Source organism: Leptidea sinapis, chromosome 3 (assembly GCF_905404315.1).
Source record: "Leptidea sinapis chromosome 3, ilLepSina1.1, whole genome shotgun sequence".
Taxonomy (NCBI): Eukaryota; Metazoa; Arthropoda; class Insecta; order Lepidoptera; family Pieridae; genus Leptidea; species Leptidea sinapis.
Genome location: NC_066267.1, coordinates 8,551,640 through 8,578,229, shown reverse-complemented (window position 1 = coordinate 8,578,229; position 26,590 = coordinate 8,551,640). Strand labels below are relative to the sequence as shown.

Below are 26,590 nucleotides of genomic sequence, written 5' to 3'. Positions count from 1 at the left end.
TAATAAGCCTTTCCAATAGGACTCCCTTGGGTGAAAAGGTGAACTTTTAATGAGTGATAAGCACTCGTCCATTAGAAGGCTTAGTAGACTCACCTGGAAACCAACATATACATTGGCTCTGTTGATGGTAGGGGACCACCACAGGGTAAATCGTCGGTTGGGGATCTGGTTCAGACCGGATCGCTGCGCGTTTGTCAGTTTTTTGTACTTCATTGACTCTTCAAAACCAGATGCTTTCTCCCTAAAAAGTACAAAAACAGCACAAAGTAAGGAACTGAAGTAAAAAGCCAAAGAAGAACAGCATAATATTTAGATTTTGATTTCAAAAGTACTTTGTACATTTTGTATGCCAAAATATTTTTGAACTATGTATAAAGTCATAATAATAATAATAACTTACCAGAACAACCCCTCCCAAGTGGGGAAGTATGTTCCCTTGAATAATGTGTGTTCCAGTATACCCTCGACTCCACCCAGTGCCTGAATCATGTCTGTTCTGTAGTTATTGAGATTCCACAGCTTGCCGTCGTGGCGCTGATGTGTCCACCAGAATGGATTCTGCTTCAGTACCTGTTATACATAATATATTTCAAAGTATATTTTTAGTATAAACTGAGGTTGTTCTGATAGGTGCATACCCATAGTACCTACACATAGGTAGATAGATCTAAGACACAGTGAAGAGGGATATCAAAGCGAAGGGGGAGATCGAGAAATTGTAATTATTAGTAATAGTAAGTATTCGAATTTATGCAACAAAACACACAATTTTTTTTTAAATAAATTATAATATATTATTTATCTTCATAAAAAGGGCTTTATTACCTTGGAATACCATAGAATTATCAGAATCAGAATATCTTTATTCAGTAAAATCTCGAGGATCACATTTAATCGTCACACATTAAACTATTCTAATATACAAATTTGAATCCTTAATTATATATAATACTAGCTGACCCAGCAAACGTTGTATTGCCGATATTAAAATCGCGATACAAAAGTAACTGTTGATCGTAGAAGGTGAAAATTTGAAGTTGTATGTATTTTTTAATGTGCACTCATAATAATACAAATTTAAAAAAAAATGTAAAAAAAAAATCGTGTGGACCACCCTTAACATTTAGGGGGATGAAAAATAGATGTTGTCTGATTCTCAGACCTACCCAATATGCACTCAAAATTTCATGAGAATCGGTCAAGCCGTTTTGGAGGAGTTCAAAGTTTAACACCATGTCATGACAATTTTATATATTAGAAGATATTACAATGAAGTTACCTGATATTGTTTGAACTCGGTACGAATTCGCCAGCCTTTATCATAGGCAAGTGTGTGCCTGTCTTTTTGGAACAGGGTGTTAATTCTTGGGATACCTCTGTCCCATGAGTCCTCCAAGTCTTCCAATGTTAAACGTCTAAAAAGGAATTCAACAGTTAATATTTTATCTCTTAATTATGTAACCTATAGAAATTGGGTGTATGTATGTAATTGAGATCAGATAGCGTTATATCAGACAACCACATCCACAATGATTGTGATCAACAATCACTGCAGACTATGATCATCCCCAGAGCACAGGGATTCTCTGGTTTCAGGACCCCTACGCGATTCATCATTTCCCAACAATACATAATAAATATTACAGGTCTTTCGTAAATATTTTAAAAGTATTTTTTGTTATGTTAAGTTTGATGACAGGACATGTTTTGGTGAGGCTTTGTTTTTATAGCACATTATTTTTTTTAAAAGTCATGAGATGAGCCAGATTTTTGTAAGTAATACGCACTTACTTTGTTACGCTACAAATTATTGAAAACCCATAATTATGAATAGCGTCGAAATTGCAATCAACTCACTGGCACAAGTTTCAAGGGTTTCATACAAAAGTATAATGAGAATTTTAATTTTCTTTATATAGCGATAGAAAAAAAAATGCGAGGTTACGTTACCTATTCTGAGCGTTGGCCTCCTGCCGCTTGAGCGCGTACTCGGCCCAGACGCGCTGAGAGTCTACAAACTCTGCCTCCCACGGCTGAATGTAGCGGTACAGATTGGGGATCAGTTGGTCCTCGTCGTGCGACATGCCCGACCGGAAGTGTGTGATGCCCACGTCTGTTTGTTTCGACCATCGCAGATCCGACTGTACAATGAAATTAAATTTTATTCACGGAAGAGTTAAAAATATTCATACATTACTTGATAATAAGCTATCACCAATGTGACAAGATAATAATTAGTAAATTGGTAATTATGTGTCAACCTATGGAGGAACGGTTTACATAATTAAAAACAGTTATGTCACAGCCCATTATGTCATTAGTAATGACATATAGGGCTGGGGTGACCGCATATTATCACATGATCCTTTAATTGAATTTTCTAAACGCTTAATTTAGTGTAGATAGTATACCAAAGATTAATGTTTTGCATAAGAATAATAATATTAATTAGGGACGGGACCAACTTCGTTTTACATTCGGTTTAACCCTACTTCGTCGGCTTGAACAGAAGAAGAACAAAAACGCACGCGTTATGAAGATGCACGGAGCGCTGGTGGGGCGTAGATAGCCGCGATGCATGAACAAGACACGATTCGGTTCAAACCACATTTGCCTATCATTAATATTAAATCATACTGCTTTCGTCATGTCATTGACTCCCTGCGTAAGGGAGCTAATTTGTAGAAATTACTATATTTTTTTACACTACTTTAAATACTCATGTCTCTAAATCTTTTGTACATGCCAGTTATTGATATTTTTGCTATGTGTCTTTTCGTTTTAAGTCTCCTTGTTGATATTTTTACATTTATGCATGAGTATTGTTGGTTTGTTGAATAAAGTAAAATAAAAAAAATACCTGTGGTATAAGAACATGTCCCATAGACAACATTCCCAAGCCGCCGAGTTCCTTGGGCGTGTAGAACACCACCGGCGGGAAACGCGAGGGCATCTTCGAGTTGAGGCCGATCTTGATTCTTGTTTGAATTTTGTTCTCACACTTAACGAGCAAGTCCAATAGCTCCTGGGTGTTGACTACGGCTTCACGGAAGTAAGTCATCAACCCTAAAATGGATTGATATTGTTAGGTTATGATGTGGCTATCCAATGGGGTGAGCCATTTACCACCAAATTCAGTCACTTTTATTTATTTGTTAAAGTAAGTAGGTACAAAGTGCATTACAAAATACATACTAATTTAACTCATGAAAAATTTATTGTGGTACATATTTTATACAGTGTACATGAACCATACAATTTTTTTCCTAAATGTACAATGCATTCAATATTAACACCATCTTTGTGCTGCAGAAGAGGGCAATTTAGGCTATTTATAATCTAACTAAAGAATCATTATGAGAATAATTTCGAGAAGTAAACATTTTAATTGCTGCCTCGCAATATATTCGTTAAGTAGAGTTTGTAAGTCATTAGTTAGGCGATGTATAAATACGCTTTTACAACAGCAACACTTTAAAAAGCACTAGTAACTAACTTTGCATACTGATTTAATATTATGACAATACTAGCTGACCTGGCAAACGTTTTGCCATATAAATTATATATGTAAACCTTCTTTGAGCTTCAACAAATCTATTACAAAAGATTTCATTGAGATCGGTCGAATAGTCAAGGAGTTATTAGGGAACATACATTCTCTTTTATATATATAGATTAATTGCTGATGTCCACGGGCGGATTTATTTTGCTACTTTCCTTAGATGAGAATTTACTCTTGCGAATTTACATAAAAACTAATAATAATAGTATTGGTATGGTTTAGCTCCTGTTTCCGCAATTAAAACACTAGTCCATTTTGCGTGCAGTATTGGCCAGTTACTCCAACAAGCCCAGCTCCTTCCAGAAGTTCAAAACATTCCTGTTATGTTCAGACTTCTTGGAGCGACCTCGCATTAATTAAGGTATTTGCCCGTTGATTGGTGACCGTTTCGTCCTCGGCTAGACAGCCTCTGCACTTGGGACTGTCTGTTACGCCGATTGTACTTGTTTAGTGATGTTATGTCTTTTAAGGCAGATAATTCGACGTGTCAGTTTTGGGCTACAGTGCAGGTATCACTTCTTTCAACTGTGTAGAGCTTGAGACATTCATCAATTGGGTGTTGTGTAGGTTGTTGGTGAGAGAGGGTATCGATGAGCGCATTTGGCTGAAGGACAGTGGGCAGATGTGGCAATGAACCAGCCACTTGGGTTGTTGATGCCCGCCTTTCAAGTTCATCCGGTGCAGTAAGAACGGAGAATTCTGATAGTATTAATAATAGTATTAAAGTAAAGGGTAACAAACCTATAAGAGCTGTGTTCCATTTATTGACAATCTTAGTAAATGTTGTCGAGCCAGAGGCCATGAGTATCTGCCGCACTCTGTTGTGGAAGCGCGCGAGAGACTCGTCATCAACCCGAAGGTAGCACTGGGCTGTTCTCTCCTTTGTTACTTCATTCTGCAGATTCCATACTCCATCTCGGTGTGACAACTCTTCATTTTGACTTCGACACTAAAATGTTAAGTTTTGAGAACCTCAATCTTTCTATGCTGTTACAAGGTCTGATCAAGTCCAAGTACTTGAATGAATTTATCGTGTTTTGTATATTCGTAGCTTTAGTGAATCATGTTAGTTTGCAGTAAATATTTTATTCATTCATTGATAATTTTACTTTTTGAGAGTCCTGATATTTCGGTACTGTTGAAAGCATCATGACCATAGGTCGAAATAAGCTAGTAAAAATTAGTAGCTATTAACTTATAAAGCATCGATTATCTTAGTAGTAGACATGTAAATACAATTTCAATTTATAAATACTTTTTAACATAAGTACTACAAAGAAAAATAAATATGAAACATAGCTCAGCCCATATACAATTCAAGATTAGGAATAAAAATAAATAGTTACTTTAGGTAAAATTCTGCATTCAAAACCGGCCATGTTGAAAAGCAGGTTGGGGTTATCCTTTGAATAAACAGACACGAAGCTATTCTCCCACTGGATCGTCGTCACCGACCGCGGCAGACGGTTCTTGATATCCCAGAACACGGCGCGTCCTCTGTTTGTAAATAATATTTTCAAAATAAACTTCTATAATCTATATAATTAACAGATGCACATTCAAACAATCCTTCACTGTGCATTTTGTAATAATATTTTAGTATAGTTTTTAACCAATGTGGTTTGTTAAATATTATAATTACCCTTAGTAATTCTAATTTGGAAATTCCACACATACATACACCACATCCTGAGGGTACAGACTTCCATATCTTGATACACGTGCTTGGCATGCATCATCAATTAGACGTGAAACCTTTCATTCTTGCTCTCTTATTCCTGGTACTTGACCTATTTTCGATACATCCCCGACTAAATATTATTATTTATTTTAAATTTTTGAAATTTGTATCAGTTTTGCCTTATTGTATGTTATACTTATAATATTTAGGATATAATTTTAGTTTGTGTGTTTTAAATTTATGTATATTTTTTTATAGTTAACAAGTTTACATGTATTTGCCTAAGTCGTGATTGTAACAAAATTATTTATTGTATTGTAATACTCTACATTTATTTAAGTTAAATATCACGCCATCCATTTAATTGACGTATATGATAATCATGGTTTAATTAAACTAGCGTTATTTTGTAATTATTAATACATATATGTTGTATGGGAACCAATAAATAAATAAGTGAATGTTTAATTTATATTAATAAAGTCACTATAAATTCTATTAAAAAAGCAGTCTATTTACTTTTATTTAACCAACCGAATGTCACTCACAATTTGTCTAAAGCAAAACTCTGCCTACGCGTCTATTAGGCAGAGTTTTATACATTACTATCACGAAATTAAAGGTGAATGTTTAGTAATACTTAAATGTAATGTGTTAAGGTATAATATGTAATATATACCACGACGCTCGGACATTTTCTGACGACTTCTTAATAGGCCCAATTGCCTATTTGTCAATACTGTATCTATATCTTCTTTCACTCGACGTTGTTTTTTGATTTTATTGTTTCTTAAATCTGTCACTCAAAATAACTCTAATATAGCACAAAGATCTCATTTCTACCGCATTTATTGTGCTTTTATAATTTTTGTTCTTCATAACAGCAATTAAATATAATGTACTAAGAATGATCACTCACAGATTAACATCATGCTTCATGAGTCTCATCCGAGCGTCTCGGGGCCAGCACTTCTTGTTGTTGTATCCCACAATGTTCTCATTGTTGGGGTCTGGGTGCTCTGTCAGATAACGTTGTATAAGGTCACGAGCCTCTTCTGCTGTGAATCTGTGGATGGTAAAATAGCAGTGATAAAATTCTTGTTTCCTTACCAACAGTTGAAATTAACTTTTTTTAAAACTTTTGATTAACAATAGTTTATTTATTTATTAAGTTTGCCAAAAGGTTTACATCTTAGTAACGACAAGATTTCATACTAGATGCAGACCCAATTACAGGCAAATACAGCTTGCATTAAAACAGTATATATACAAATAAATATAAACAATAGTCCTCAAATAACTTGTTTGATAAAGAATTATTGCTACTAGGTTAAGCTATCCGGACAATTAAGCATAGTTGCTAATATATAAATTACAAGTTTTGATAACAACTTTTGTAAAGATAAGTCCTGTCCAAGGTTCCATAACTATGCACAATCCTGATGTTAGCATTAAATGATATGTGATGTGTAACTCATACGTTACAATCGAGTATTCGGTGCATATAATCCTTGAGAGTTGAATATTGGACAGGCCCACCATATTACTAACGTCCAGCCAGGGTGAAACCGTGTTTTCGGGACGATACAACATGGGCACTTTCACAAAAAGCGCGGACACCTTCCTTAAAGGCGGCAACCGGTTCCTGTGATTCCTTTGGTGTTGCAATAGAATGTGAGCGGCAGTGATCACTTAACACTAGGTGACTTGAACGCTCGTTTGTGCTGTTTTTCCATAAAAAAAGCTCTGGGGGTTTATTGTGCGTAAAAGTTCCATTGAGTGTTAGCTACTGCCGAGTGGTCCCTCACCGGAAGTATATGTGGATCCGGTCGACGTAGCGGCAGTAGAGGCGCACGGGGTGCGCGCGCTCCACGGCGCGGTCCTGGAAGGCCAGGAAGTCGTTGGGCAGCTGCGGCGGGCCGGCCATGTCGGCGGCGCGAGAGAGACCCAGCACCAGCAGGTCCAGCACCAGCCCGTAGTACTGCACCACGAACGACGCGAACTGCAGCCCGCGGGTCACGCCGTACGAGTTGGTGTGGTTCATGTCCTGCCGGGAACACACGACTCAACACCGGTGCCAACACAACAATACAAATTGGTTTATGCAAATCAACAGACTAAATAATTTTCTGCTTTATTTTTTTATGTGAATAATGAGGGATGAAGACAACCTAGAGAGACTGATGATAACAGAGAAGGTGAAGGGAAGAAGACCTAGAAGAAGGAGCCCCATGCGATGGACCGATCAGTGTATATCAGAGTGTAAAGCGTAGTGGACAGTGGTTTCAACCACTGTTCACTACGCTTTACACTCTGCTTCCGACAGGGGCAGATGGCGGCAAATAATACGCAAAAAAGGTACACTGTCGATATAATCACGACCCTCAGCACTGAGGAAACCGACGCGAGGAGGAGAATGATGGAATCTCCGCACACCTGTTATTTAGTGGCATCATCACTAATGAAACCGGAGTTGTAGGGCAAAGACAGCACTGAATGTGTTTTATTTTGTTTTTGCATCTTTTTGTACCACAATTCGAACTAATTTTGTTGAAAGAACGCCCAAAGGGCAACAAATAGTTAGCTCTACAAGTCGATGGTCTGGGTTGTTTAAGTCTTTGATAGCTGCTGTAGTATACACTAAAATATAATGTAAAAGACAATTTAAAATCGATTTTCGAGTGTGGTATATAATCAGAAAGCGTTGTCTCAGTCACGAGCCACTCGCACACACACGGTCAGCGGCGCACGGGCGACTCGCGGCCCCAGAGCACAGGGACTCTCTGGTTTCAGGACCCCTACGCGATTCATCACTTTACATACCAACAACATAACTTATATATCTTATTAGTATTGATTTGATAAGTTTGTATTTTAATGTGTATTACCTACGTGATAGTTAAATAGTTATGAGTTTTCTTGAGACTAACATAAATCTCTAAGAGTCTAGATTAAAATACAAATCATAAAAGAATTTACACTCAGGATTTTTTTTTTATATGAGAGGGGGCAAACGGGCAAGAGGCTCACGGGATGGGGAGAGGTGAGGCAACCGCCCATGGACATCCGCAACAACAGGTGTGTCAAGAAATGCGTTGCCGGCCTTTAAGGTCCCCAAGACGTATCTGTTCGGGAAGACCGCTGCCGGTAATTGATTCCACAAAATGGCTGTACGAGGCAAGAAATTTCGACGAAAACGCGCGGTTGTGGAATGCCAGACGTCTACGTGATGCGGATGGTACTTTGCACGTAATGTCCGATGGTGGAATTCGGCCGCTGGAATCAACCCGAACAGCTCCTCTGAGCACTCCCTGTGATAAATGCGGTAGAAGATGCTGAGAGAACCCACATCTCTACGCAATGCTAGAGAATCAAGCCGATCGGAGATGACTTGATAGTCGATGATTCGAGCCGCTCTTCGTTGTATGCGGTCAAATGGAAGAAGCTGGTACTGGGGAGCACCCGCCCAGAGGTGAGAACAGTACTCCATATGAGGCCGAATTTGCGCCTTATAAGTTGCAGGCGGTGGCTTTTAGTGAAGTACTGTCTCGCCTTACTGAGTACACCAAGCTTTTTAGAGGCCAGTTTGGCCTTCTCTTCCAAGCGACCACGGAACTTAACGTCACTCGATATATCGACGCCAAGTATGTCAATACAGGCTGTGGCAGTTAGAGGAGTGATCTCGAATCGAGGGGATACGACAAAGGGAGACTTTTTAGTGGTGAACGCACAAACTTGGCACAAACACTCAGGATAATTCACAAGATTTGGATTCAAATTATAATTATAACAAGGTATTCCATTAACTTGGCTTGATATGTAATTCACCACAAAATCACCAGTAATTATAAACCGGATTCCGACACAGTATATATTATATCACCTAAAAGAGGTATTGAAACTACGTAGGTACAAACGTTCGAAACGACGCACGCACACAGACGCAGATCATCGCAGTTCTGTCAATACAGGTTACCTTGTAGTTGATGACGACGTTGTTCTTGGCAGTCATGTAGTCAGCTATGTTGTGGTCCACTATCAGCCGCAGCAGTCTGTTCAGCAGCGTGAGGTCGATCTTCTCGTACAGCTTCTCGAAGCGCGACTCCAGCAGCACGTTGCACTCACCTTCGCCCGCCTCCCACACGTCCTGCAGGTTGTTGATACCTGCCACGAGGCGGCGCTTTTACTTAATATTAGATACCACATGCACTTGTCTACTCTAACATTTAGTCGCGCCGTAGTCCGACACTACCAGGTTTTGAGGCTTAAATATTGAAACGCTTATAGTTTCCGAAACAAGATATTATGTATATAAAACTGAATCGAAAAATGTAGCCAATAATTCTCTACGGAAAATTCCTTTAATATTATCGATGAACGTTTCAGATCAAATTTTACAAAATTAAATATAAATAATTAAGAGTCCATTCCCACCACGGCAATCGCACTACCAACAGAATATTCGACAAATACTTTAGACTTAATTATGATGGAGTGCAAAATAACCTTGTATAAAATATATCAAACCTATTGAAAACATATATTACTATTACATTATAACATGAAATTTATATTTCATGATGAAAGAGCTCATGGTCGTTCAGAGGGCAATGGAGAGAGCTATATATAGGACGTAACCAAATGATTGCGAAATTGAAGTGGTGAGAAGGCACATAGTTTGATGGACAGGCGGCTGGTGGGGCAGAAAAGTCCGTGCAGCCCACGTGCCGGAAGACGCAGTGTTGTTAGGCCCCCCCTCAAGGCCTCAAGATGGACTGACGATCTGGTCAAGATCGCCGGAATACGTTGGATGAAGGCAGCGCAGGACCGATCGTCAAAATACAAAATTTTACAAGCGCATACTTAATCAAATTTTATTATAAGAACGTTAAAACCAGATGTGAACCAGACCTATATCTGCACGTCAGTTCGCATTTAGGGTCCGTTCACATTATGTTGTAACCACCAACCTTGACACCATTTGTAGACGAGCAGCGGCGACGGCTCCGTGTCGGCGGGTTTAACCCAGGGCGGCAGCAGGCGCCGCTTGTCAGCCTCGTACCACAAGTACTGGTCGAGGTATGCATCTGTTATCTTCTCCAGGGGCTCCACGTCGTACACGGGGACAAGGTGAGAGTATAGGTCCATAAATTCTATGCCCACCTAATGAAACGTAATCCAATATAAATATGTCGTTCTGTAACTCTGTTTTCTCTTTCTCAAACTCAAATCTTTTTATTTAAAATAGGATACGAAATCACTTATTGAAAGTCAATCAGTTACCAGTGGGAGGCTCTTTTGCACAAGATGCCGGATAGATTATGGGTACCACAACGGCGCAGATACCTGCCGTGATACAGTAATGTGTTTCGGTTATAAAGGGCGCCATAGCGAGTCAAATTACTGGGCAAATGAGACTTAACATCTTTTGTCTCAAGGTGACGAGCAATTGTAATGCCGCTCAGAATTTTTGGGTTTTTCAAAAATCCTGCGTGGCACTGCATTGTAATTGGCAGGACGTATCAATTACCATCAGCTGAAAGTCCTGCTCGTCCCTTATTATCATTAAAAATTAGAATTAAAATAGAAAAGTGTCTTAACATTAAATAAAATGTGTAGGTACATACTTTAATTCTTAATCTGTAAAATATGGGTTAGCAATATAAAAAATTGCAGATATGAAATACGTGTAGTTGTCTATTTGTTAAGATATTATAGCGAATGAAACCTTATACTTATATTATATACAGATATATAATAGATTAAGTAATCAACTCACCTCTCTGAAAGTTCTCTGTGTGAGCAAATGTCGTTTGATTCTGGACAAGGCTTCATGAGGATTGTCATAAGCCTGTTCAATGAGTCCGAGCTCTTCTCTCTGACTCTGGTTCAACCTCGACTTCACACTGTACGCCTCCTTGAGTCTCTCCAGCGCTAGGATAAGCAACTTGGTGTCGTGTTTGTATGACAGTGGAGGGAAGGGAATGGGGGCGAAGCGTCGAGACTCTAGCCAATGGACTGTTGTTGTGTAGATGGCAACAGCTTCTTCAGGTGAAATGTATGGTCCATCCTATTAAAAATAAATGTGTTAATATAAATTAATTTACCTATTAATACGATTTTTAAAGTTGCGCCTAAAATTATCTTAATCAATATCAAAGTTAGCCAATGCCTATATTCTATGAATCAAATTAAAATATTCTAATTCTAAATAGGATTAAATATCGCTTATTGAAACTCAATAACCACTCATTCGAAAAAGTTAAGTTTCTGGGATCATGTTGCAAAAGCATATACAGAGCCCCACAAAAGACTAACTAAATTTAGCCAAGTAGTCGGCATTATAAGTTTATGTTTGTTTCTGGTGTTAACATTAGGGTTATGACAGTTTCTAGCAAATTTACTTATATGCCTATGTACATAACATTATCAAGAATATATTGAGAGGCAATTGTTGAGATGTTTATTTCTTTAAATTTTTCTCTTAATGATTCTTTAGGACCCAGGTTATAAATAGTGTGAATAGCCCTCTTCTGCAGCACAAAGATGGTGTTGATATCGGCCGCATTGCAATCAAATTTATTATGAAAATAAATGAAATACTATCTGTGCTTCCTGTTTGTATGTTAGACTATTACACATTGTTTAGTTACCTTTAGATAATTGTGCTGTCTCTCTTGTTCAGCTTTAAGGTAAAGCCTCGTCAGTCTACCAAGGTTCTTCTTGCACACAGTTTTGTCGACGGTGGCACCGCGACGTATTCTCTCTCGGTTATAATGAGCTGTGTTGGTCCACCAGTCTGCTTTCATTTTCACATACCGGAGAATCATGTTTTCTATTGGTGTGGGCAGACCTGGTACCTGATAATATAATTATAGTTTTGTAACTAAAGCGTGTGAGTTTTCTATTTTTCATATGATAAAATAAAATTACACCAATTTCTTGTTAAAAAATTTAAATTCTATAGCATGTCCTGCTACAAATTTGACTTTTTTTTAATAATTAATTTACAGACACACATAAATAAGTACTGTAACAAGGAGTTCTTATTCGCTTATAAGAACTCATTGATCTGTGGTTGGCCGTCAAGCTAAAAAATAGAAAATTATTAAAATTTAATATTATATTGTAGCGGATGAGAAGTCAATCGAATAGAACAGATTTTAGATTAGAGAATGAAGTAAAGTAACAACAGTCGGCCTTCGGCCTTATATACAATATTTATAACAGACGTTGTTCTGTATATAATAAATAAAATAATGTTTTTATATGAATTTGTCAATAATAATAACATCAAAAATTACTTCGTAAAATATGCACCCTGCTGTCGTAATGAAATTGTTTCACAGCAGAACTGTCAAACCATGAGTCAATAAATTCTCTCATAGAAATTATGTATGGACACATCAAAGGAAAAACAAATTTGTTGTTTTTATTTAATTTAGGAGCATTTTCCTATTTATTCACCTTTTAAACCTTCTCTGGACTTCCACAAATAATTCAAGACCAAAATTAGCCAAATCGGTACAGCTGTTCTCGAGTTTTAGCGAGACTAACGAACAGCAATTCATTTATATATATATAGATTTAATAGAAAGAATATATAAATAAGGATATTAAAGTAACAGAATATATTAGATTGTTTTATTCTATAACGAAAAAAAGTAAGTCGAGAAATAATAAGTCACCTTCCAAGGTATATTCGCCTTCCAGCATCTCCATGCTTCAGACAGATGTTGCAGGATAGTCCTGGCTTTGTTCTGCTTGATACCCTCGGGCATCATGTCGACAATGTCGTGCATCACTGACGCGCGCAGTTCGAGGTCGAAGTGAGACTCGACACGCTGTTTCGTCACGGTCTTTGCAACACCTGATGTAAAATATTAATATTATTACAATTACCGTCACAAAATTTCGATTGTTTTTGACCTACTCACTTATTGGTATCCATAATAATCTGATAACTATAATTATATAATAATTAACTAAACCATAAATATTAAATTTAAGCTATTCTTCAAAAACTGTTAAAAATTATAACCAATCTGCGACTTTTTTTTTACATTGGATATTAGCCCAAGTTAAATTTACCTAATCTATATGTACTAAAATATCTAATACTACAATTTCAAACATAAATACAATGTAGGCTAATAATGATAGTCCAAATAGAAATTACTTCTTAAACAATTCAAAACCTACAAGTAGTACATATCCAATGACGATCACTATGAAAATTAGCCTACTAATTATTACTCAAATTCTAATATATTAATACAAAATAGAATATGATATCTCACTTATTAAAAATCAAGAACTAAAATTCCATCCATACGAAAAAGTACGCCTCAGAGCTGAGGAAACGGGCGCAAGAAATTCACCTGAGTTTTTCTTTTTTCATAAAAAATATGGTTACAATGTAATATCGTACAATTAAACTTATAATTTAATACCCTGAGGATGTTCGCTCCATTACCAATCTGTGGTGTCATTATGTTATAAGTAACCTTTACTACATAACCGTTTTTTTGACAATTCTTTTGAATTTACATCTCATGTTTTAAACATTTGCTGGGATCTTGTTGTAAAAGCATATACATCACTCCACAAAAGACTTACTAACTCTATTTTGCCAAGTAGTAGGCATAGTAAATTTATGTCTATTTCTGGTGTTAACATTATGGTTATAAGTTTCTTGCAAAAATGTAAACACAACATACCTTTAGAATGTCGTCCCTCAAATTGCCTGGATAGCAAGTTTCCGAGCCACCTCTCAAGCAGTGGAGTGATCCCCCTCATGAAGAACAACCACACGCGCCAGCCTGGTGCCCAGAAACCACAGCCAGGGCCTTTGGATACTGGACCCTTTAGAACAAACATTGGAAATTAATTAATTTTCAATATCCAATCATCAACAAGACATGGCCTTAAACTTATCAATTGAAACAAAAGCAAATGAAAAGGGTTTATAACTGATATAAAATGATATAAAAGGGTGTATTTTATGTCTAAAAATACACTAGTTTATGTTTCAATAAATCAAGTAAGTATTTTTATTATTATACTACCTATACATATTCGGGAAACCTATATGTCATATCCAAAATAACCTATTTTTGTATTTTAAAAAAAAGGTATAATAAAAAATTTATGACATTTGTGGTCTATGATTTTTCCAAAATATATATTCGTTATTTTGCACATGCCAGTGGACAACTTAATGTGGAGGGTTCACAAATAGGCATACATCTCAAAAATTACCACTTATATACATAAAATCATACCTGAATCATAGATGGAAGATATTATGGACCATAATTTGGAATACTATTCTTGCTTAAACTCAATTTTTACACAGAAGCTCTCTGTTCTTTTATTTCTAGTAATTTCAAGATTTCCCTGCCTATTCTATGTGACTCTTAATCAATATGTCCATTCACTTTTATATTTGTATTTATAGGGAACATACAGTCCTCAGCAAATGTACTCTTGATAATAATAAATACTATCGCTCAAGATTCATACAACGGTGTAAGTTTTCTCACAAAGATAATTACCAAAGCAAACCGTTTAAAGATTTACACAATAAAGTAGCGTGGCCATTTACAGAACTAACACCGGTAAAGGTGTTAAATAAACTATCATCTATCAATACTTTACACAGTCAATATTGGTTGTTCGTTGTTTAGTTTAATGAATAATTAATATAGACAGTGACTCCAATACAAGTTACACAAAAGAAAAATTGCAAGTATAGAATTATAAACATCAAATAAATAATAATTATGTTATCATCCATCTCTGAAAAAAAAATTGATACCTCAACAATTTTTGAGAGGTACCTACAAACTAATGTTTATTTAATATTATTTTATTGAATTAAAACTATCTAATGTTTATTAGTGACATATAAATATAAAAATTCCAATATTGTCAATCAAATATTTGTATGCCGATATATTAGCTAGATAATTGTGCTGTACACCAATTAATTGTTAACAACTAAGTTACCACGATTCATACAAATAAATCATTTCATTTCAACAAAATATCAACTTACGGTATTGAATCTGTAGTAGATGAGATGTTTCAGATCCTTGCACATTCTGATCTGCCTCATGAGTTTGTACTTGTATCTGTACATTCCTGTGAGCTGTCCCACATGAGCAAATATGTACTGCAAGCCATCAGCCAATTGGAACGAATCCACATTGTTAAGACGATATTGCACATGTGAGTCCACTATTAGCTTAGTCAGCCGGAGTATTTCACGACACAAATGGAATGCTGTAAAAAAGTTCAATATTTACATATTATATCACATAAAAAAATATACATAATATTTACTTTCTTCTCATTATCTACTATCTTTAGGTGTTTAACACCTACAACAAAAGGAAACGTCTTGTCCATCACTGCTGTCAACAGGTCGACTTGGTACCTACTGAAAATCGGTGTTGTAATTGGGGTTATCCTAATTACAATTCCAAAAATGCTGAGGGTGTATTTTTCATGACATCGTATTTTTATTTGTTAATTTTACTATGTATATATGTCTTGTGTTGTCATGAATAAATGCATACTTAAAATTATAAATTATTTTAATGTTAGTACTCACCATTACCAAACCTCGATTTCTTACGTTCCTTCGTTGTCAGTGTCTTGACCGGTTTCAAATTGAAGTTATAATCCAGATGAAGGTAGTTGAGGTTCTTTCTATGTATGAGTAGGTTTAACATATTGTAGCCTTGCCTACAAACTTGGAGACCAGCCTCTACCCAATCAAGTGTTGTGGTTTGGAAAAACTTTGTTGACTTGAATGATCGGAATAGGTACCTATAAACAATTTCTTACATAATTATTTGTACTTTTTTGTAAACAAGACATCTACAAGATGTTTTGAAGAGGATATTATTATTGTATAAATAAATGAGGAATTAACTTTAAATAAATTTAAATAAAACTCTTTTAAATGATTAAAACACATGTAACTGTGTAGTAACATTAGATTTTTGCATAAAAGTTACATTTTTATTATTATTTTAGTTAACCCGACAAGAGCTTTCCAGATCTCGTTTTCAGGGAGACTTATTTGATCTGCAGTCCTACAGTTACAATTACACGCTTTTTAGTCCTTTAAAAGTGAAATGGACTTAATGACCTACACTACCTACTTTCACTACATTTTTGAAAAAAAGGGTGTGATATGATGGCTGAGAGCAATTTAAAATTTACGCCCTTTTAGAAAATTTAATATAGTGTTTACAATAGAAAATTTATTTCATATCCTTGTCCAATGCTATTGATCATATAGATGGCACTTGAATAATATTTTAATGCATTTTTTTTTGTTAATAATTGGTATGCAAAGAAAAGCTACAGGTTTATTTTAACATTTTGAGTTCTGTTTTGGTCTGTGAACAATTTTCGCTTACCTCTTCTTCTGTGGCTTGGGCGGTCTGTGTTTCAGTGCATTCAAAACATAATATTTGAGCAGCTTCTGGTAAGATACACGCACTTTGACCGGCTGACCCGGGGGACAATGCTCCTTGTACCACGTCTTCACCAACGGCACATCAATTGCGCGACGACAACGACCTGATAGCAAAATAAGTTTTAGAAAGATTAAAAAAGCGGTGTAACCAAAATACCTACTTTGGTAAGTTTTTATTTTCATATTGTATAGTTACATAGTATTAAATCATGGATATATCGCATCACCACCATTATATAACTAATAATATAAATAATTATTATTTAAACTAACTTAATTTGCTTAATTTAAAACTAAATTGAACTATTAAGAAAACTAAAATACGATAGCCCCCTCACCTGATCTCATATTGAAAGGTCTTGGTGCCCACAGCAATGCAATACCATTTGCAGTATTGTCTGTGTATAGGGCCCGTTCCTGCAAAAATGGTGACACTTCTTCGGGAAGTACAAACTCTTCCTCATCTGGCACAGGGTCTAAGGACTTCACTGTATGCCGATGAGAAATTGGGTTTATTAGTGGGTCAAAATAAAATGCAGGTAGGTCTGGGTCTTCTGTTTTGATGTAAACAACATTTGGTGTGTGGTACCTGCAAGTTGAAACTATATATAGTACAAAACACTATGGTTAACACTAGGACTGTAGACAAGCATGGGAGACACTCCCCACATTGATGCCAATATGGCAAATCACCTTATTAAGCTCAATAGAATTAAATTTAAAGAGATAATGGCGGCCCTAATTGGTCAAAGTCCTTATAATAAACATCTATTTAATATAGGCATAACTGACAGATTGACTCCATATGCAGGGTCTGCATGGTGGCAAAATAAACATATGCACATATATACTTTTGCATTGTCTAGGTGTAGCAACTTACCGGAAATACCACACTTCCGAAAATCTTTAGGAGGGAGGGGAGGTTGTTAGGGTGGGAGTTGGGGTGGCAGGAATAACAAATATATTCCTACAAACGCAAATTAGGCGCACTTGTCGATTTGCGGAAATTAGCCAGCTTATACCATACGAACTATTTATATAAAGTACAGCAAAAATAAAGTAAAGCATATTAACTATATAGATATGCACAAAAACTTAAGAGATATTAATTTTCGTGTGCATTTTATAGTCATAATTTTGTAAGTTTTCATTATAACGAAAATTAACACACAATGACGACATGCTAATACAAGCACTGTGTCCTATTAATATTGATATTCAAAATGATTACATGATAGGAATTTTCTCAAAACAAATTAGTTATTAATCAGGTATCTTACTTAAAGTTTACTAATATTATACAAAAGTCTTACCAAGATAGCTGAACAAAGTGTGGTAGATTGTTGTACAGATACGGAAAAGCAATCCTATACTCGGTTCTAATAGCCTGGCGAATAATAATTTTATTAATATCATTGAATTCATTCCAGTCCTCATCGCCTGCTGAACTATCTTTCACCAGGGGCTCAAATTTAGGCCCACCCGGAATTGCCATATTGAGTGCTTTAGCAGTGAAGAAACTCTTGGAGTCAAACAAATAGAAATAGTTGTCGTCAACTAAATCAGTAAGCAATTGGTTAGCGAGTCGATACAATGTTGCCATCTGCGGCAAAGACAAATTCCATTTTCTATATGTTGATCCGTTAACATGTTTGGTACCCAGGAGTGGTTTGTGGTCATAGAACCATGAGGCAACTGCTGCATCTTCATCAGGATCCATTTCTATTTGAATTGGTTCTAGTGGTTCAACATCTAATATGTTATCTGCATAATCAAGAGGGGGCTCCTCATCATCAAAAGGTGGGAACCTCATCCTTTTAAAGTGTCTACGGTCTCTTTTTTCACGACGCATCATAATCCACATTGTTCCCCATTGGGCTATATACACAGGCTCTATGACCCAGGGTATTTCATTAACGAATGTTATCGCTCCCGTAATATGATACAACACTTTAACATCTCTTATTTGTTCCCATGGCATTGGCATGTTCTCCAGGAGTTTCATTACAGCATGAGGCATATACTTTAAGGCCCCCAGATAAACTCGCTTGTCATGTCTGTATTTACGACTGGTCATATCGCCATGATCCCTGATAATTTTTCGTATATGTTCGGGCGGCATATCTTCTTTTTGTGCATCGACGAAACCAAACTTCCGTTTTTCGGCGAACCGTTTCGATTGAAGCTGTAGCCATTTTTGAGCTACAAATGAAAAGATTATCTTTTATTTTATGCATCATAAAGTTTTTGTTTCAGCTTGAAAGATCAAAATGATATCATAATATCAGCAGATTACAATGTGCAAAACATACAACTTTAGTGATGGTTTTGGTTGGGTAATTGCTATCAAGGAGTATATAACTGAATCATATTAAACAATGGCACAGCTGTACCACATTAATGAGAAAATGGAGAAGGTGCTCCACTCAAGCATGCACAGCTGCCAAATCTTTGTCAACTAGTCGCAATTTTATTCTGATGGATTTTGATTAATGGTCTCAGTAACAGCATAAATATTTCATGCTATTGAAAAAAAAAAACATTTTCCATGCCAATAATTTTATGTATTTTTTAGGACTAATAGTGGAATTAATTCCAGAAAAATGTTCCAAACCACAATCATATCAAAATTGAGTTAAGAACACAAAACTGGTCATGTGATTCAAATTAACAGACTGACAAAACATGGCAGCCCTACTGTCACTCTTTAAATGGCATCATGAATTAGTAGCCCAACCCACATCACAAAGGTTTGCAGTGAAGTATATTCACATAGAATATGCATGTTTTTCAATTGATCAGTGTTACAGGATTGTATAAACTATAATTTCCCTGTAACAATATTTATGGAAATACTAGTCTAATGTTATGCTGCATAAAAAAAGTTTTTCTTTTGTGCATTCACCATTGATGAATTTATCACTATTCATTTATGGCACCTAAAATTAACAGGTTTTACTGTATAAATACATATAAATTGATTTATATATATAGGCTAGGATATGTACAAAAAATACAAAATAATTGATTAAACATGTATGCAACCACAGCATCTCTCATAAAATCTCTAAATGAGAAATTTTATCAATTGCAAATATTATTTATCCCATTGGAAATTATTCCACAAATATCACTCACTTCATGGATATTGGTATCTGGTATGGGAATACAGTTAATAACTAACATTGTCTTGGCGAGCTCTATAAAATGCAAAAACTCACGTATTTCTAGCTGTTCTAATTTGAAAGCTATTACGTATACATATTCAAATTCAAATATTTTTATTCAAAATAGGATGTGACATCACTTATTGAAAGTCAAAAAACTACCACCCATTCCAAAATGAATGCCTCAGACCTGAGAAGAATGGGTGCAACAAACTCAGCAGGATTTTTTTTTCATCTAATAAATATGTTTACAAAGTAATATTGTACAAATAAACTTATTATTTAATAGTCTGAGGGCAGTCACTCCATTCCCAATCTGTGGTATCATTAATAAAGTCATTTATGTTATAGTAACCTTTACCACACAAAAGTTTTTTAACAATTCTTTTGAATATCGTTATACTTTTGTTTTGAACATTTTCTGGGATCTTGCTGTAAAAGCATATACATCGCCCCACAAAAGACTTACTAACTCGACTTAGCCGAGTAGTAGGCATCATAAGTTTATGTCTGTTCCTGGTGTTAACATTATGGTTATGACAGTTTCTGGCAAATTCACTTATGTGCCTATGAACATACATTAAATTATCAAGAATATATTGAGAAGCAGCAGTCAAGATTTTAATTTCTTTGAATTTTGCTCTCAATGATTCTTTAGGACCTAGGTTATAAATAGCGCATAAAGCATAAAGTTGATAATTACAATTTTGGGACTATTGGTTCTATAAAAATCATTAAATCACATTTTTTAAATTTTTAAAATATCAAAGTCGTGAAATAATGTACAATACTTTTTTTACAAAACTCATTTATTGTATTTCATGAGTTTTTTACATGACATACAGAATGAAACTTGCTTAAAATTCATTAACTGCGCTTAATTACTTTTAAAAACAATAATGTCATAATAAGACATATTAAACAATTTTAGTGAATTCTATTAGTTTGTCAAAAAATAATTATTGTTTATTTATGATTGATCATTATGATCATCTCCATGTTGCAGCGTCTACGTGTAAGCAGTAACAGCATCCTAAAGATGATTGCTGCCAGAGCTGACTGTTCCTTCCAGAAACACTGGATACAGTTAGCTCTAGGTTTATAAATATATTTCACTAATAATACTAACATAGTTCATAATAAATATTGTTACTAATACATTTACTAATATATATGGAGATGTCTCTGAATTAAATAAATAAATTACCTACTCTAATAGTGAATTAGAAAATTCATTTTTATATCGATTAAATCAGTTAGTACCTTATGATGAAATTCAATATCCCTCTATTAATATTTAGTGAGTTTTGTTATCTTAAAACCAATTGAAAAATATAGTAGATAGTGTAATAGCTCAGGAATTAAATGTGGGGTTTAATAAGTGCAATGGGGGATATTGTGTGGGGTGGGCTGCTTCAATGACCATTATTACTAAATTAACTACCCACCTAGCCCCCAGTAATTATTTTCTAATGTAAAGAAAGACCTCCGAGGGTGAAGATTTCCAAATGACGAAGAGATGAAGGCGGCAGTTTGACGAGCAGTTTTAAGCCAAAGACCGCGAAAATTTTTTCACTGGGCTTAAAGCACTTTATGGAAAATATATTAAAAGAGAGGAGGACTTAATACAAACATATTCTTATTCATTTTTAACACCTTAGGCATGAGAAGTTTCTCCACAAAAAAAAAACTTATTTATACTCAAATAGTACATATTTAAAAAATGATTATATTTTAAGAAAAATCTTAAGTCAAACCTTGATCAAAGGCCCAATGGCAAGAATTCAATTACTTTATATATATTTTTTTTAATTATGACTTTTTAATATTTAAAACACTCACTTGATTTAAATAATAAATATATTAAGCAATTTAATAGTGTTTTACTTTTCTTTAACAAAATCATATTTAAGATGATACAAGGAAAACAATATTACTAAAACTAAAAGTGGCTTAATTCATAGTTCTGTTTTTGGCATTAATGAGTTCTTGCAGTAAAGCAATGATATTTTACATTTGTCATAAACATGTCATGCCTGCATGATTATTATGGCCAACATGCAGACATATGTTTAGTAAGGTAATTCTTGCCTCTTCCTTGTCTCAGTCTCTTCATTAATGTATAACAATTGTATGTAATTCCAGAAAAATGTTCCAAACCACAAGCATGTTGAAATTGAGTTAACACAATAATGGTCATGTGAATCATTTTAACAGACTGACAAAAAATAGCAGCCCTACTGTCACTCTTTAAATGACATCATGACTTAGTAGCCTACCTAAACCACATATATGGAATAGACTAATATTTATTGAACTTATAACACAAATTCCTTAAAATGTGATGTGTGTGGCTTGGAACGTTTATCATGAACTTTATCCAATTGTGGAAAGGAAAAACAAATGCTACTTTATTAGAAAATTTTAGTTTAATAAAATTTTATATATTTTTTAACAATGTGGTATAAATTAAATTGAAAATATAGTAAGTGCCCTTTTAAAATATTGAGCAAACACCCTTCCCAATTAATTTGGCATGTCAACACTTTTTCCCTACTAAGTTATGTGGAGATGTGTTGTAACATAATATTTTGTTCCTCAAAAGTACAAGTTGGGGCCTGTCAGTTGTTAACCCGATTCTAAATGGTTAATGGTTAAGTAAATCAAGAAGTTTGCATTCGGTTTTGTTTCAACTTTAAAAGAAATTTTAAAATTTCAGTTTTGTTGAATAAACCAGTTCAGAATTGTTTTTTCCATTGCCAAGTCATTTGTCAGAGCCGACTAATATTGTGATATATACCTAATATTTCTTAAAAACACTGCACAAAATCAGTGTTCTGATTTCGAGATTTTTACCTATTCCATCAAGTAAAATCTAACTATGATTTGTATGGTGTTGAATGAGAGCCATCTAGTTAAAGTAGAAGAAAACATCATAGACACCATAAAACTCATAGGTAACTTTTAATTATGTGATCGAATAGGTAAAAAATCTCACACTTGGCACTATGATCTTCTACATTCAGGTATCATCTTCGACTCAAAATGCAAAATTAACCAGCTAATACTGGTTTTAAAACAACTCTCATAGTTTACACACTGAATGAAATAATAGTTACAAATCCATTTTCACCAATAATTGCCATTTATTTTTGAACCACTACCAAGCCTTGTTCCTTCCAGTTATGCTTCCTGCATATCAATAATATATTGATGATGCCATAAATACTACCCATACAGGTAATCTATCTAGGTCTATCAGGTAATTTCCAACTAGTTTCTGAAGAAATCTGATCTTAATCAAGTTCTCTCTTGATGCTCAAAATCTTCTATTTTTTTAAATAAAATTACCATACATACAAATTTATAATTTAGATAGATAGCCTGATGATAATAGTTTCATTCCTAATCTATGGTATCCTTGAGAAGGTATTTTATTTAAAAGTAACCTTTACCACATAAACAACTTTAAACAATTCTTCTGAATTTCTTAGCACATGAACTATAATCTGTACTAACTTTACTTAGCCAAATAGTAGGCATAAGTTTATGTTTAGTTTCTGGTGATAACATTATGATAACAACAGTTTGAAGAAAATTCACTTACATGCCTATGCACATACATAACACTTACAGCCACAATGTTTATTTTTTTAAATTTTGCTCTTAATGATTCTTTAGGACCTAGGTTCTCTTCGGCAATACAAAGATGGAAATACTATGTAATATGAGGCTGGACTGCCTATGTTAAAAATTGAATTTTAGTTTAGTATTTGATAGCAAGCTAGTTTGAAATGCAAAGTTGCAAGAGAAATACAGGTAGGCAAATTAGAAGATGGGCAGATGAAATAGTGAAAATGGCTGTAAGAACCTGGAATATAATAGAATTAAAGAAGAGTGGAGAAGAACAGGGGAGGCCTTTGCCCAGAGGCACACAGACAATTAAGTATTTAAGATATGATATTTAGATAAGAGTCATGTATTAGAATTATTAGTTTATGTCTGAATAAAAGGCTATTATTATTATTATAAGTTTGAAATAGTAATTACAATGTGGTGATGAAGTATAAACCAGCTAAGTTTGAAAGCAAACAGTTATTAAAAAATTGAGTAGATCTCCACTTTTTACAAGATTATAGCCATCATCTTTTAATCCATCAATGACTGCATGTGTCACACAATTGAGTGAATCACTTTCTTCTTACTTTTGCTAGGCTAGGTACTAAAAAGAAAAAAAAATATACTGTTTGACACTCATTCTTCCTTTTTTTTGGTTTGAAATACAGCTCAGATACTTGACACATTCCAAACCAATTTGTGACCATAGTCAACTTCACAACAGAAAAGGGTTGTTTTTTAGGGACCTTACAAGGACAGTTAGCATAATATGATCACCACTATCTAGATGAGTGGTTTTCCTCCAGAGTACAGTTTACAAGGAGTTCTCTTCGATGTATATAAGCAAATTGTGAAATGAATTTCTTTGCAAGGAGTTGCCAAGTTGATACTATTTGGCTACCTTACTCAAAAGCCAATGACATGAAATGTGATTTACTTCATAAAGGTTTAAGCTGGATAATGTCAACTACTGAAGAAAATGAGAGAAAGACATGTCCAAAGGCTTGCGTTCAAAATTTTATATTATGGACACAATAAAGATAAATTCTACAAACAGAATATTCTTATGAACCTATCATGAAATATTTGAATAGTAAATAAAATTACTACAAAGGTAAACCAGGGCAGTTTCATTTAACCATGTTGTTTTTGGTTAGAATTGTATGAAAAAATTATATCATTTTTTTCTACTTTTACAAAAATTAAAAAATATTTCAACAATGAAATTTAGTAAAGGCGACAACGACGAGAGCTTGCATCAAACATTAACACCAAACTAACACTTACACTTTTCTTTGATTTTTTCCTCCGGAATATGATGGGGTTTTGGAGGTTGTGCCGGCGGTACTGGCGGCGCGGCGGCGGCAGCTGCGGCGTGTGCTTGCAGCGCAGCCTGTTGAGCCGCCGCCAATTGTTGCTGTGCCATCATGGTTGCCCATGGGTTAGGCCCCAGCAAGTACGGCGGCAGCGACATGGTTGTCTAACTAATGGATAAACATAGAGCGTGAACTTAAGTGTAGTTTTCACAGTCTGGTTATGTTTCCCAACATTAATTAATCCTTATATTTAAAAAATCATTTTACAAAACAATTATAACGCTATTTCACATTTTGGATATAATTATCGTACCACAATACAAAAATAAGACGCAACCAAGCATCGGCCATTTGCAACTTGCATTTTGGCTTTGCAGGTGGAAGTCAAAGACAATATAGTTTTTTTTAATCTAATGACCAGGTAACTAAGACCTTTAAGTCGAGTCTTTTACATTTTATGCTTTTCATTTCACACTTCACTTTATTTTATATAGTTAGAATTGTATTTTTAAATATATTGGTTTATAAATTTTGTTTTTTATTAACTGATCAAGTGGAGACCGGCGGGATGAAGAATCACATAAAATGTATCACTGATTTTATGAGCCAGCACAAGTCTGACAATCAAAAATGCAAAAATGAAGGCAGTCGAAAATAAGGTGTTCCACAGTTCCTTCGATTGAGTTGCAATGTAGGCAAATATTATCTCGTTAGAATAATAGTGTTCTGTGAAGGTTATTCTCAATAAAAACCAGACTTACATCGTGTGACGGTACAGTATTATGGCCAAAAATTAATCTTTTCAAAGTGGTAATAAAATGTCTATTGTAATAATTATCCTTCAATTGATTGTACCAAGGTCCGAAATTAAATAAATATTCTTTATTCTACTTAATCTTCAACTTAACTATGGTGATTATACACGAATATTGTATTATGCCAAATAGGACCCTTCATCGGCATATTTTGTTGTAGTTATAAATTGCTTAGACAACCGATTTCGCCTTATAAATAATTCTGCATCTTCCTTTTTCGCCGTGTTGCGTTTATTTCGTTATAATTTTTCACGAATTCAAAAATAGACTAATTCATCAGACATCTACAATAAAAATAGCTCTATAAATCACTTTTTTACACATAAAAATTAACACTAAATATTCAACTGAAATACCTTGATTTATGTATGTTTTCACTATTTTTTAAGTGCTATTAAAGGAACAATTCATTTCCCGCTCATGGTACAAATGAAAAAACGAACTAAAACATTTGCTATTCAATTTCAGACTTGCTTTGACGTCAACCTAAATTTTACAATAGCAAAGCAGTTCAGTTTAGGTCGTCAATTGGATTGCAATAACAGTTCATAGTAGGCTCACAGATCTTAATCAGAAAATAGCGACATCAGTCTGTCGCAAACAAACGTAAAACTTATAGCAACCCTCGTTTTCGTCAGGGTTTAAAAATACCCTATCTGCTACTCCACTGATGTCACTATCCGATTCGGGTTCTAAATTCAACACACGCAGCTTGAACTGAAAATATAATGTTTATATTTCTGCCTATTGACCAATAATATTTTAAACAATGGTAGTAAACGCACAAAATATGTAGATATGGCAGTGGAAGCTTATTATTGTGGAATTTGTGTCATATGCCTTTCTTTTTGTATGACATGAATTTCTTATATATTATGTAGAACGTCACTGGGTCAGCTATTTGACTATAAAACGAACTGCTACGAAAAAACTGCTA

General features: G+C 34.8%; 1 protein-coding gene across 1 annotated transcript in view; it reads right to left on the bottom strand.

Annotated features, from left to right (window-relative positions):
- Positions 1 to 25,186, bottom strand: part of LOC126979601 (pre-mRNA-processing-splicing factor 8) — a 41,375-nt gene extending 16,189 nt beyond the window's left edge. The window contains exons 1-21 of the mRNA XM_050828973.1: positions 24,810 to 25,186; positions 18,051 to 18,939; positions 17,076 to 17,326; positions 16,679 to 16,841; positions 15,862 to 16,079; positions 15,304 to 15,530; positions 13,964 to 14,108; positions 12,932 to 13,113; positions 11,897 to 12,103; positions 11,023 to 11,313; positions 10,214 to 10,406; positions 9,220 to 9,407; positions 7,052 to 7,290; positions 6,163 to 6,309; positions 4,909 to 5,059; positions 4,304 to 4,511; positions 2,861 to 3,066; positions 1,951 to 2,141; positions 1,280 to 1,415; positions 401 to 570; positions 94 to 241 (exon numbers count right to left, since the gene is read on the bottom strand). Coding sequence (XP_050684930.1) covers positions 94 to 241; positions 401 to 570; positions 1,280 to 1,415; positions 1,951 to 2,141; positions 2,861 to 3,066; positions 4,304 to 4,511; positions 4,909 to 5,059; positions 6,163 to 6,309; positions 7,052 to 7,290; positions 9,220 to 9,407; positions 10,214 to 10,406; positions 11,023 to 11,313; positions 11,897 to 12,103; positions 12,932 to 13,113; positions 13,964 to 14,108; positions 15,304 to 15,530; positions 15,862 to 16,079; positions 16,679 to 16,841; positions 17,076 to 17,326; positions 18,051 to 18,939; positions 24,810 to 24,996 — 4,737 coding nt within the window. The 5' untranslated portion in view covers positions 24,997 to 25,186. The remainder of the gene's footprint in view (positions 1 to 93; positions 242 to 400; positions 571 to 1,279; positions 1,416 to 1,950; positions 2,142 to 2,860; positions 3,067 to 4,303; positions 4,512 to 4,908; positions 5,060 to 6,162; positions 6,310 to 7,051; positions 7,291 to 9,219; positions 9,408 to 10,213; positions 10,407 to 11,022; positions 11,314 to 11,896; positions 12,104 to 12,931; positions 13,114 to 13,963; positions 14,109 to 15,303; positions 15,531 to 15,861; positions 16,080 to 16,678; positions 16,842 to 17,075; positions 17,327 to 18,050; positions 18,940 to 24,809) is intronic.
- Between the last annotated feature and the right edge of the window lie 1,404 nt (positions 25,187 to 26,590).